Source organism: Neomonachus schauinslandi, chromosome 1 (genome assembly GCF_002201575.2).
Source record: "Neomonachus schauinslandi chromosome 1, ASM220157v2, whole genome shotgun sequence".
Classification (NCBI taxonomy): Eukaryota; Metazoa; Chordata; class Mammalia; order Carnivora; family Phocidae; genus Neomonachus; species Neomonachus schauinslandi.
Genome location: NC_058403.1, coordinates 68,344,869 through 68,357,423, shown reverse-complemented (window position 1 = coordinate 68,357,423; position 12,555 = coordinate 68,344,869). Strand labels below are relative to the sequence as shown.

At 47.1% G+C, this 12,555-nt stretch overlaps 1 protein-coding gene across 1 annotated transcript in view; it reads left to right on the top strand.

Annotated features, from left to right (window-relative positions):
* HEG1 (heart development protein with EGF like domains 1) overlaps window positions 1-12,555 on the top strand; it is a 101,164-nt gene that overhangs the window by 52,375 nt on the left and 36,234 nt on the right. The window contains exons 6-8 of the mRNA XM_044920464.1: window positions 3,445-3,798; window positions 5,026-5,373; window positions 10,301-11,632. Coding sequence (XP_044776399.1) covers window positions 3,445-3,798; window positions 5,026-5,373; window positions 10,301-11,632 — 2,034 coding nt within the window. The remainder of the gene's footprint in view (window positions 1-3,444; window positions 3,799-5,025; window positions 5,374-10,300; window positions 11,633-12,555) is intronic.

Below are 12,555 nucleotides of genomic sequence, written 5' to 3'. Positions count from 1 at the left end.
TTTGAAATGATTTTTCTTGCTGCTTTATGTCTTTCTGTCCTTTCCATATGTTCTGTTACGACCATGTCCTATTTGATCATTGGGGGAAAAATAAAGCAACTAACAGGGAAAAAGTTCTCTTTTGAAGGCAGAAAGAGATATGTATATGTTGAATTGTGTGAGAATGGCTACAGTTGAGCACTAAATTTAGTCCTGAGCTTCCTGGAAACCAGGGCACAAAGGGAAACTGGGTGGGGCGTGAGACCATTGTCAGATAAAGTAAGCATACAATTTCATCCATAGGCATGAGTGTGTTGTGGGCCGTGAATTCTAAGACGACTGTTTATGTAAGGAATGTTGAGAATCGTAGTAGAAAATGCCGCCAATTGCTGTTTTGAGGATATTGTGCTAATGTTCTTTAAAAGGCGATATTTTATATAGATTCTCAGTAGGAGCACAGGGTGTAATAATGGATCTCAACTCATGAAAGTATTTCTATGGATAGCTGAGCCAATGTGGTCCAGGTAAATTGCTTTGTGGTGATTTCACTTTGTAAAGGAAGAGAGGATAAATAACTGAGGAGATTGTAGATTTAGCATATCTTTCTCAACTATCAGCTGCTTCAAGTAGATTTTGGCAGGTTCTGGACAGCAGTCAAGCCAAGGTTGAGCATTTGCTGCATGCCTGAGGTTCCAGCATTTTGTGTTGAGATTGGAGAGTGACCCACATACTTTTACCAGATGGGTGGGCATTCTTTCTACCTCCTGTTATAAAGATTAGGGAACTTGGCTTGTTTCTGCTCCCAAATGGATGGTCTTCCCATTTTTGAATGGGGGCTTCAAGGGTAGAAATGAGCAAGGGATGGCAGTTATTAAACAACCAATATTGCTGGCCCGTTGATTAGAAATATGGTAAATTTCCCCCTAGATATTCAGCAGGGAGAATAGTGTAAGTGGTGACTACAGATGAGTTTGACCAACCATTCTCTCCTTTTGTTAAGAGGTACGACTAGAATAGATAGAAGTATTCACTGCTTCATAGCTTTACTGTGAGGATTCAGTGAGATTATGTATATCAAGTACTTACTTAGCACAACATATAAGGTTGTATGTAAGATACTGGCACATCGTACTTGGTCGGTAAATGGCAGCTTTTAATAATGACTGTGAGGTGATGAAGCAGTGTTCCACAGAGCCTTGGTCAGGGACAACATAGCTGTTGTCCTTTTGTGGTTTTCAGTGTTTGTGACTTCTGTAATTGTATTTCTGTGGCCATTGATTTGCTATACAGGTATTCGGGCTGAGTCTGCCTGAATAACTGCCACTGTACAGTGAATCGATGAAGTAATGCAGTTGGCTAGGAATAAAAATGCTTTGAAAGAGCACCCAGCAACTGATGCGGTTGTTAAGTTGGCAGATTTAGATGATGATTCTAATGACATCAGGCCTGAGAAGCTAGGTGGTTAGTGAGGATTTGGGGCACATCTATATTCTGCATTCCTTTTTTTATACTACTGGATTTTTATTTGTTTGGTTTTTAAGTAAGGGTGTGTTTAAATAGGCTAGGACTCTATTTTGGAGTCCAGTCTATTTTTTTTGTTTCAATTACTAGTTGTGTGGATTGCTTGCATCTTCATTTTGCTTTCCTAAAGCCCAGTGAGCAGAACTGCAGGGTATTCTAGGTATAGCTGCTTCCATGGTTTGTACAAGAGTAGGAGGAACCTTTGTGTTTCCTGTGCTCACTCTCTCTCTAATTATATTTGATATTTATTTGCGCTTTTGGTCACAAGTGCACATAGGACTGGTCTTCAAGAGACCTTTTGTTTTTTTTTTTAAAGATTTTATTTATTTATTTGACAGAGAGACAGATAGTGAGAGCAGGAACACAAGCAGGGAGAGTGGGAGAGGGAGAAGCAGGCTTCCCGCGGAGCAGGGAGCCGGATGTGGGGCTCGATCCCAGGACCCTGGGATCACGACCTGAGCCGGAGGCAGGCGCTTAACGACTGAGCCACCCAGGCGCCCCAAGGGACCTATTTTTTTTAAGATTTTATTTATCCATTTTAGAGAGAGAGTGCAAGCAGGGGGAGGAGCAGAGGGAGAGGGAGAAGGGAGGGGGAAAGAATCTCAAGCAAACTCTTCACTGAGCATGGAGCCTGATGCGGGGCTCAGTCTTGTGACCCTGAGATCAGGTCCCGAACCAAAACCGAGAGTCGGGCAGTCAACCGACTAAGCCACCCAGGCGCCCCTTTAAGGGACCATTTATAATGAGAACTTAATTCTTCCCTTTCTAGGTCATAAATAACAGCTTGAAACCTTTCATTATAAAGGTGTAGAGTACTTTTTATTATTTTTGGCTTAAAAAGAAAAATGTTTTTTCTTGCCCTTGGATCTTGCCGGCCATGTTTCTTCCCACTCACCACGCTTTCCTGCGGTTTATTCCTGTTTGGAATGAGGACGTCAGTGTGCCCTTCCGGAGGCCAGTTCTCAGGGTGTCCTTTGGAAAGTTCTTCGTGGAAGAGAGCCATCAGCAAGCCACCTTACTTCTGTGGAACAGACTGCATATTTTTACCAAAATGGCCTAAAATTCAATTTTTGAGGTTCTTGACAATTAATCCAGTGTCTGCCATCCTTTTCATCAGAAAAAGTGTTCCCTACCTGGAGTCCTTGATCTCCCAGGGGTCCACTGGGGTCGTACGTAAGCTTGAGAGCCGGTCTCCAAAGCCTAATGAGGCTGACTATAATAACGGAGCCTGTTTGCTTTTGGATGGAATTAAATAAATCAGTGGGGTAACATTGCGCTGACTAGAAGCTCTGTTACTTCTTAAATGCGGTCCGGTTAATAGTCTTTCAAAACATCAGGTTTACGTGGCCATGAGGTGGGAATAATAAAGAATATAGAACCCTTGATGGGGACAAGGCCCAGAATGATTGCTCTAGGCTAGTATTATTCCCACTGTGGTCTGCAGAGCCCTGGCCTCCCCAGGGGTGACCTGGGGGCTGGGCTCCTGGAACCGCCTTACTTTTATTCATTTATATATATGGGTTTTAATCTATAATAGCATTTGAACAAAAGGGTTACATTGCTAAAATAAAACAAAACAAGAGCGTGTACCTTATCACAATGGCCTATCCCTGTATAATCTCTAAGCTGGAATTCCAGAGTAGAAGTTTTTTCCTTCCTCTATAAAAACCAAGGCAAAGAATGTCTAGAGGCTTTCTTCCATCTTCCTTTCAGCTAGAGCCAAAGCTTTCCATTGTGCTGGGTGCAGGACCTCACCGCTTCTCTGCTTAGCTCTTTGAGAATCAGAGCCCGGGAAGAGAGAATGTCGGATGTGTTTATCTGTATTTAGGTCCACATCATCTAGATTTATGCAACAAAATGTAATAAGCATTATTTGTATCTAGATACATCCCTGATTTTCTTAAACCCTTGAGTAGCCTTAAAGCATGTTTTCTTCCATTTTAGCTTCTGGAAGCACAGAAGTGCTAAACAACTCCACTGTTCTCCCAAGCGCCTTGGCGAGTCGGACAGAGAGTATGCATGTTGCCACCACGCTCCCCAGTGGTGTCCCAGGGTTGCTCCAGTCCTTAACCATCAGTCTGTGGCCTCTAAATGAGACAGAGAGTTTCCTCAAGGACTCCGAAATTGCCCGGACTTCAGTATCAGCCCATTCTTCACACTTTGAGGCAGGGTTGCAAAGAAACAGTGAAGTAATCAGGAATCCGGGGGATGGGGGATTCATTGAGCCGTCCACAGAAAATGGATTTGGCCTCGCATCTTCCAGGGTCTCCGTGGGATTCTGGCAAAATGATTCCCCAAGTAAGTATTTCATCTTTACTTGATCTATTATGGACATTTAAAAACTGTTGGATTGTCTTGAAAGATGGCTTCAAGACCATTTTCCATCTCAAAAAAAAAGAAAGGAAAAGATGTGTTCTTAGCTAGCACCATCTCCTTTATCTGGTATACCGCGTTTTGATTTTCATCCTTATGAGAACACTGTGAAGTTCGTCAGAAGGCATCACGCCTCCTGCTTTTTTATGGGCGAGGAAACTAAGGCTCGGAGGGTTGAAGAAGTGAGGGCGCAGTCCTGTCTCCTGTTCCCAGCAGAGTTGAGCGCTTGGCCTCGGAGCTGGTGCTGTGGGTGGCCTCTTACCACCTGCGGGATTGTGCTTGGTGAGAGCTGGCCCGCTCTTTCAGACAGCCCGGGGTTCGTTTGCGTACAGATCATTCTCCCAAATAAAACATGCAGATAGAAATATATTCCCCCAAAGTCATCATTTCAGTATACGCCCTCCAGTTTATTTTTGGTTTGCTATACTTGAAAATTTGAATTACCTTTATTAATAATGGAATTGCTTGAGAAGAATGCTTCTGAGCAAGCACTGTATGTAGGCACAGCATATTTGTTGGACGTAACACACTCCGTCCTTTGACCACTCTGGGGGAAAGAGAATAAAACACCCAAGCATGTAAGCTACTCATTCTCTTTAAAAGCTCCCTCCTTGGGAGACGAACCATGAGAGACGATGGACTCTGAAAAACAAACTGAGGGTTCTAGAGGGGAAGGGGGTGGGAGGATGGGTTAGCCTGGTGATGGGTATTAAGGAGGGCACGTTCTGCATGGAGCACTGGGTGTTATGCACAAACAATGAATCGTGGAACACTACATCAAAAAGTAATGATGTCATGTATGGGGATTAACATAAGAATAAAAAAATTTAAAAAAAACTAATGATGTAATGTATGGTGATTAATATAACAATAAAGATTTTTTTTAATTGAACTTAAAATAAATAAATAAATAAATAAATAAATAAATAAATAAATAAATAAAAGCTCCCTCCTTCACCAACGCTGCTTTTTAGTATTGCTATCCTATTGACCCTGAAGAGATTCGAAATAATTATTCAAACTACGAAAGTACCTGTCAGGTTACACATGTAATCAATACTGTACAAAGTTCTCACGAAGGGACTCACATCTCGGTTGTTGGGGAATCTTTCACATCTGGGTCATGACCTTTGTTTCCCTGACCCCCTCCAGCCTTGGGAGGAGACCAGCTTGCCAGCAGCTTGGAGGCAGAGCATGGAAGCCCTGTGTCTCGGACCGAGGCTGTGTCCGGGTCCGTCCCGTCGGGCAGGAGTGGAGACAGCACGGCGCGCTCCTTCTTGACCAACAGCAAGGCGTTCGCAGATGTGACAGGAAGCTCTACTTCCTATCCTGAAGTTGTGCACGCTTCAGTTTTGACCCACTTCTCAGCCTCTGCCCCCCAGTCTAGAGGAAGTGACAGAGCGCTGGGCGATAGGAGCTCCGCTGAGCCGGCGACCGAGTCCTTGTCCTCATCCTCCTCCGAGAGCCTGGATTCCTCGGCACCACGTGGTGAACGCTCGAGTGAGTCTCCCCTTCACAGGACCGCATCCCCTCGGAGGGTGGAGGGGCCTGCGAGGCTTGGGCTCTTCTGTGGCACGGTAACGGAGCCACTGGGGGCCCCTCTGCTTTTGTCATTCCCAGGCCATTCTTCCAGTGTATAGCCCCACTTTTTTTCTGGGACCTCTCCCAGGAGCTGCTCTTGCCACCGGCCCCCCTCCCACATGCAGCTCGGGGACTTCTCTGTCCATGTCCGTCCATCCCCTGCAGCCCACCCCACGCCCCGCATACCTGCCTCAATCACACAGCTTCCGGAAGGTGGAAGTATCACCTTCTCAGGGGTGGTTGCTCACCCCAGGTCTAGACATTCCTCAAGAGCAACTCTCCCTCCCCCTTGTTTAAGCAGCTTTATGGAGATTTAATTCACATTCTATGCAATTTGCCCATTCAAAATGTACAATTCAGTGGCTTTTAGTATATTTACAGAATCGTGCAGCCAGCGCCGCTGATTCCAGAACGCTTCCACCACCCCAGAAAGAAACCCAGTGCTCATCAGCACTCGCTCCCCAATGTTCTCCTCCTCCCAGCCTCTGACAACCACTAACTTACTTTCTGTCTCTACGGATTTGCCTATTCTAGATAGTTTGTGAACGAAATCCCACGACCTGTGGCCTTCTGTGTTTTTCGCTCTGCATACCATTTTCAGGGTTCATCCCTGTTGTAGTTTCTGTCAGTGCTTCATTCCTTTATATGGCTGATACTCCATTGTGTGCATATGTCACATTGAGTTCATCCTTTTATCAATTATTGCACATGTGGGGCTTTCCCACCTTTTGTCTATTATGAGCAATACTACTGTGAACGTTCCAGTATGAGTTTTCGTGTGGACGTGTGTTTTACATTCTCTTGGAAATGCCGGGTTATAGGGTAGCTCTGTTTTTTGGTTTTTTTTTTAAAGATTTTATTTATGGGCGCCTGGGTGGCTCAGTTGGTTAAGCGACTGCCTTCAACTCAGGTCATGATCCTGGAGTCCCGGGATCGAGTCCCACATCGGGCTCCCTGCTCGGCGGGGAGTCTGCTTCTCCCTCTGACCCTCCCCCCCCCCATGCTCTCTCTCTCATTCTCTCTCTCTCTCAAATAAATAAAATCTTTAAAAAAAAATAAATAATAATAAATATTTTATTTATTTATTTGACAGAGAAAGACACAGCGAGAGAGGGAACACAAGCAGGGGGAGTGGGAGAGGGAGAAGCAGGCTTCCCGCAGAGCAGGGAGCCTGATGCAGGGCTCGATCCCAGGACCCTGGGATCATGACCTGAGCCGAAGGCAGATGCTTAACGACTGAGCCACCCAGGCACCCCGGTAGCTCTGTTTTTAACCATTGAGGAATCATCAAACTGTTTTCCGTTCCAGTTCCTCGGGGCTCCCCCAGCACTCACTGTGGATCATCTGTTTTGATGATGGCCATCCTCATGGATGTGAAGTGGCATCCCACGTGGTTTTGATTTGCATCTTCCAGCTAATGATGTTGGGTATCTTTTCACTTTGGGAGAAGTCTATTCAGATCTTTTGACCATTTTAAAATCGGTTAGGAGTTTCTTCCTGTAGTGTCTGGACCCTAGTCCCCTATCAGATATTCCATTTGCAGACATTTTCTCCCATTCTGTGGGTTTTCTTTTCACTTTTCTGACAATATCATCTTTTGAAGCATAGAGGTTTTTTAATTTTGATGAAGACCAATTTTATAAATTTGAGAACACTTTTTCTTTGATGGTCCTTTTTAATAATGTTTTTGGGTAATTTTATCAACAATTCTCAGCCACCTTGTCAATGTAAAGTGTGTGCTGACTAAAGCAAAAATGCAGTAATTTACCATTTAAGCTTATAATGGGCTTAAATCCTTACCTCTCCACCACTGATAATAGCAGCTCCATTTCCCCCATATGAACATCCTAACTGATGAGGAAAATTAGCATTTATTACTACTGATGTGATGTGGAAAAGCATATGCTTATCATGAAAGAGTACCACATGTATGGGTGGAGAATATTTGTGCTTTTTCATGTGTGCGCATGGAAAGTGCATGATCTGTCTCCTAGACAAAAGGATTCATTTTCTACCCTCACAATGTGGGGCTCAGCGTTTTCTCCTTCTCAAACTGGGAGCTTAGGTGCTGTTGCCTTTCCTGTGTGCATCGCCTCCATACGAGTACCCTTCGCTCCATTGGCATGCTCAGTTGGTTTGTGTGGGAAATGTGATCTCAGTGTGAGCAGGTCTTAGGGTTCAGTTATGAAGAGCCAGATAAGGAATAGCCTCATTCCCAAAACCAACTCACTGTCAGTTAACCTAATGCTTTATCTCGTTTGCTCTGAATCACTCAAAGTGGACTCATTCTGCCATCCAGCCTTTCAGAGTTCTTGGTTTGTTCCTTTTTCTGGGTTTGGATGCAGCCCCTCTGTTTCAGGCCATGACTCTCCACTTTCTTAACTCTATAAGCCTGATGGGGTTGTTTGCCTAAATTCCATTTAAGAGTTTTATGATCTCCCCAGCCCAGGCCTTGTCCCCTCTGCCCAAGGGGACTTGTGCTCGGATACACTCAGCCCTCAAGCCTCTCCTGGTGGACCCATGGGTCTCTTAAGCCCTTCAGCCCGGTCAGGTCACATCTCTCCCTGCTTCCTGGCTGTCTCAGCACTGCTCCAGGTCACTGTGTATCCCTGTCCCCACACTCATTCCTTTCACTTAATGAAAACCTATCGTGAAGTGAGCTTACCTAACATGCAGCTTTACCTCTGTTTTCCATGGGGTATCAAGAGCTAGTCTGGGGGCACCGGGCTGGCTCAGTCAGTAGAGCATGTGACTCTTGATCGTGGGGTCATGAGTTCGAGCCCCACGTTGGGTGTAGGGATTACTTAAATAAATAAACTAAAAAAAAAAAAAAAGCTAGTCTGGTCTGGGAATAGGAATAAGAACCAGGGAAAGAACTTGTTTTCTCATAGAACCAGATTATGAGTATTTAGGCCAGGAAGAGTTGGACCTCATTTCCATAATTTCTGAGAAGGGTTTATTTGATAATCTAATATAAGAGTCTTTGAGCTTATAGCATAAAACATACACCCAAGAAAGGAGGGAAAGGATATTTATTCATGTGTCACCTGTCCCATTCCCACCAAGAAAATAAATGCATTAAGAAAACAAAAATTGGGACACCTGGGTGGCTCAGTCGGTTAAGCGTCCGACTCTTGGTTTTGGCTCAGGTCGTGATGTTAGGGTCATGAGATCGAGCACCGCGTGGGGCTCCAGTCTCAGCGGGAAGTCTGCTAGAGATTCTCTCTCTCCCTCTCCCTCCTCTCTGCCTTTCCCTGCCCCCACCTGCTTGTACATGAGCACTTGTGTGTGCACCCTCCCTCCCTCTCTCTCTCTCTCAAATAAATAAATAAATAAAATCTTTTTTAAAAAATTAAAAAAGAAGAAGAAAAATAACATAGAACAGAAAATAAGCCCATCTTTAACTTCCAACCACCATGCATTTCTCATTGATGCGTTAAGGGAAAGAACTAACTCTAAAAGAATGATAAGCCCCATGTCAGTTCAGGCCTGACCAGGAGGAAAAAGCCTTACAAGCAATGGGGTTTCTCCCTCCTGGGCCTCATCAGAAAGTCTAAAGCCCCCGTGGGGTGGTTAGGCTTTTGCTGAGCATTCACCTCCCCCCACCACCACCACCAGTTTCCCTGACATAAACTCTGTTATGTATCACCGAGCAGAAATACAGTATGATCCTGTTCACTGAAGTAGTAAACCATCCCATCAGTCCAGGTCACCTGAACGGATGTGCTGATCTTCAGGGCCTCCTGAGGTTTTGGTCACGATACGGGTTTGCAGGAAGCAACACATCGTGGTTTCCCAAGTGCGAGTTTCAGATCAAGACCCGGGGAAAGCCAGGGAAGCCCTTTGACTACCTTAGCGCGGGAAGTGAGGCTCATTGCTGGGACTCCTGCGTGGTGCTGCCGCTCCAGCCCTGTACTGACCGGCCATCCCCTTTCAATCCCCTTTGCAGCCACTGAAGATGGTCCGGAGCCCGGAGGCAGTTCTGATGTGGAAGAGAGGACTTCCGAGGCTCACCACCCGCACACTTCAGCTACTTTCACCGGAACTGGAGAGCGCACGCTGCGGTCTCTCACCAACGCGAGCACAACTTCTGGGGAAGTGAGGCACTCTGTGGTAGTGCCCAGAGAAACCGAGAGCGCCACCCAACGCGGGAATGTGACTGTGACTGGTGACGCCCACTTGTTCTCGGGCTCACTGGCGGCCTCACCGTCCCTGGGAGGTGAGGAGCAGGATCTCTGCCCACAGTCCTTCAGCTCACCTGTCGGTGTACTCCCAGTCCTAGAATGATTAAGTTTGCTGTCAACCCAGAAAGTACCTTATAAGCTCTGTCTGAAGAGAACTTTCTGGGTTCTCCCACTTCCCCCCACTTGCCTCAGCCATGTGTGATGTTGTCTGCCAGGATGCTTGGACTAAAGGAGACCAGCCAGTTGTGGCCAAAGCCAATCTCCTGGGAAAGAAATATCTCATTATCATTATACAGAATGGAAAATTGGGAGGGTTTTCCTTTTTCCATTTAGACATAACAATTGTTCTGTTGGGGTCTTAAGAGCTTTTCAGATACCAATTTGCTTTTATCAAAAAAGGCATGTGGAAGGAATTTGGACCTATTCCCTATTCTTCAGCCGCTGGCCCCACTTCTCTTTTATTACCATTTCTATTGCCGCCGCCCGAGGTCCTCCCAGGAGGGTAAATATACTCCGCACAGACTCTGCCCGTTCCTGCCTGCCCACACTGCTCATCCAGAGTGCTCGCCATCGAAAACCGCCTCTCCAAAAAAAGCATTAATATGTGTTTGGGAGATTTCTTGTTTGTGGGGTGGCCTAACTTTGGTTTTTTCCATTTGCAGTCACTGGAATTAGCTACAATCAAGTGCGTGGCACGGATATGGAACAGGGGACTTCTAGTGACTACACAGACCACACCTATGTCTCATCTACTTTCACCAAAGGAGAACGGGCGTTACTTTCCATTATAGACAACAGTTCATCCCTGGACTTAAGGGAGAGTTCTACCTCTTCTACTAAGATCTCGAACTCTTCACATTCAGACTATTCTTCCTCTTCTCAGGCTCAGACTGAAAGAAGTAATGTGTCGTCCTATGAAAGGGAGTATGCCCAGCCTTCCACTGAGTCGCTGGGTCTGCGCACAGCCAACGTTCCCTCCTACGCACCCACCATTAACATGTCCAACACTTTGGTTCTTCTGGACACTGATGCTGCATCGATTGGTGACTCTTCTTCTCCTTCAGGGCCCCCTTTGCCCCTGCCCTCGGTGTCCCAGTCCCACCAGTTGTTCTCATCAATCTCACCATCAACCGGGGCCTCTACTCTTCCACTGCAGTCCACTCCCGATGCGCCCACACCGGTGTCTTCCTCACCACCACCCTTACCAGGGTCCCTGACAGCATCTGCCCCTGCCTCACCATCTGCCTCCCAAACAACCCTACCACCTTCACTTTCTACCCTGGGCCTGCCCAGGGCAAGAGACACTCCTGTGACTTCAGTTCAGACGGGGACAATGGCATTATCTGTGGCAATGCTCCCCAGCGGTCAAACAGCAGATCCTAAGAACCAGAGTCACCCACACCATGAGAAAGTCATTACAGAATCAAAGCCACCAGGCCCGGAGTCTCTGCCCACAGAGGCCCCTGAAGCTATAACAGTGAGATCTACGTCAGGGATCCCTGTGCCCTCGACCTTAACAGAGTCCTCCACTCAGCAAACCCTCCCAGCCACGAGCACCAGCATACCCCAAACGTCTCCAGCTTTGACAACCACCGTCCTCGAGACCTCTCATCCCTTCAGCCCTGCGTCAACCACAGCAGCTCCCATGGCTGACCCCACAACAGTACAGACTACGGCTGAAAAACAGCTCTTGCCAACCAGCCCCGAAATCCCAGCACCACGGATCTCCACAGAAAGCTCTGTCACCACAGAAAGGAGCCAAGTCCATGGAGATGCTACCAGCCAGTTGATCCCCCTCACCAGTGTACCCACATCAGCAAAAGGATTAACCCCAAGACCTGGCATGACAGAATACAGCCCGGCTTCACATTTCCTCAGAACATCTCCCCCAACCACAGGCGTTTCCACGGCTGAAGTATTGACTCCTAAATCTACCACCGTCGCTGCCCAGAGCAGCACGCAGTCGCCAAAAGCATTGTCATCTCCAGCCTCAGGTAAAGGGCGGTCACACCAGCACACGGTGGGCTGCACAGGCTCAGGATTTGTGGGAACGCGTGGCAAGGGCTGCTGTCTGCAGTAGGTCCATGTCTGTGAGGTCACCTCATCAAATAATGTCGTGGTGGACCTCATGTTCTCACCTGTGAGTTACAGAAGTCTGCCTAAAGAAAGAGGGGAAGATGCCATCGGCTGCGTGTGACATCCGTAGATAGTGCCCTTGTAGTTGTAGGGCCCCAGATTGCAAGAGCCTTTTAAGGTGCCTCAAAGTCTCCCAAGGCCAGAGCAGGGCAGTGATGTGGGATCGGACGGTGGGAACACCGCAGTCGAGAAGGTTCAGGTGGTCTTTCTGAGACACGGAGTGAGTATGCCCTGCTCCCAGGTCAGAGCCCTGAGCTTCTCAGTCGCAGGGAAGGCTTCTCTGGATCCAAGGGAAGCCCAGGCTCCTTGGTCTTCCGGAGAGTGTGGTGCAAGTTGGCAAATGCAGGTTAAAGGGACACGTTCCGTAAGAGGACGATGAACTAACAGTTTCCCGTAGTGACAGGGCGACCCAAGCTTCTTTGCAGTGCCCTTGAGCTTATCTTTATATTCGTGTGGGAGTGGCTGGTACGGGGAAAATAAAGCCATTCACGTGACTCTTCGTAATTTAAGGAAAGGTAGAAGGAATTAGAGTGATCCATCTTTCGATGTCATGTTCGGAATTGTACCTTTGGCTTGTCCAGACCCAGGAAAGGAAAACTGCTGTTGGTGCAGGGGGGGGGTAGGGAGACTGACACCCTAAGGAAGGAGGAAAGAAGAGAACGCTGTGTAGTGACTAGAGCACGGAGCTCAGTTGGTGTCCGAGTTCCAGCCAGTCAGCCACGGCCAGCCGGAGGGCGGGAGGGCCGTCACCACTCCTGCCCTCTTTGTGCAGCGACCCGAG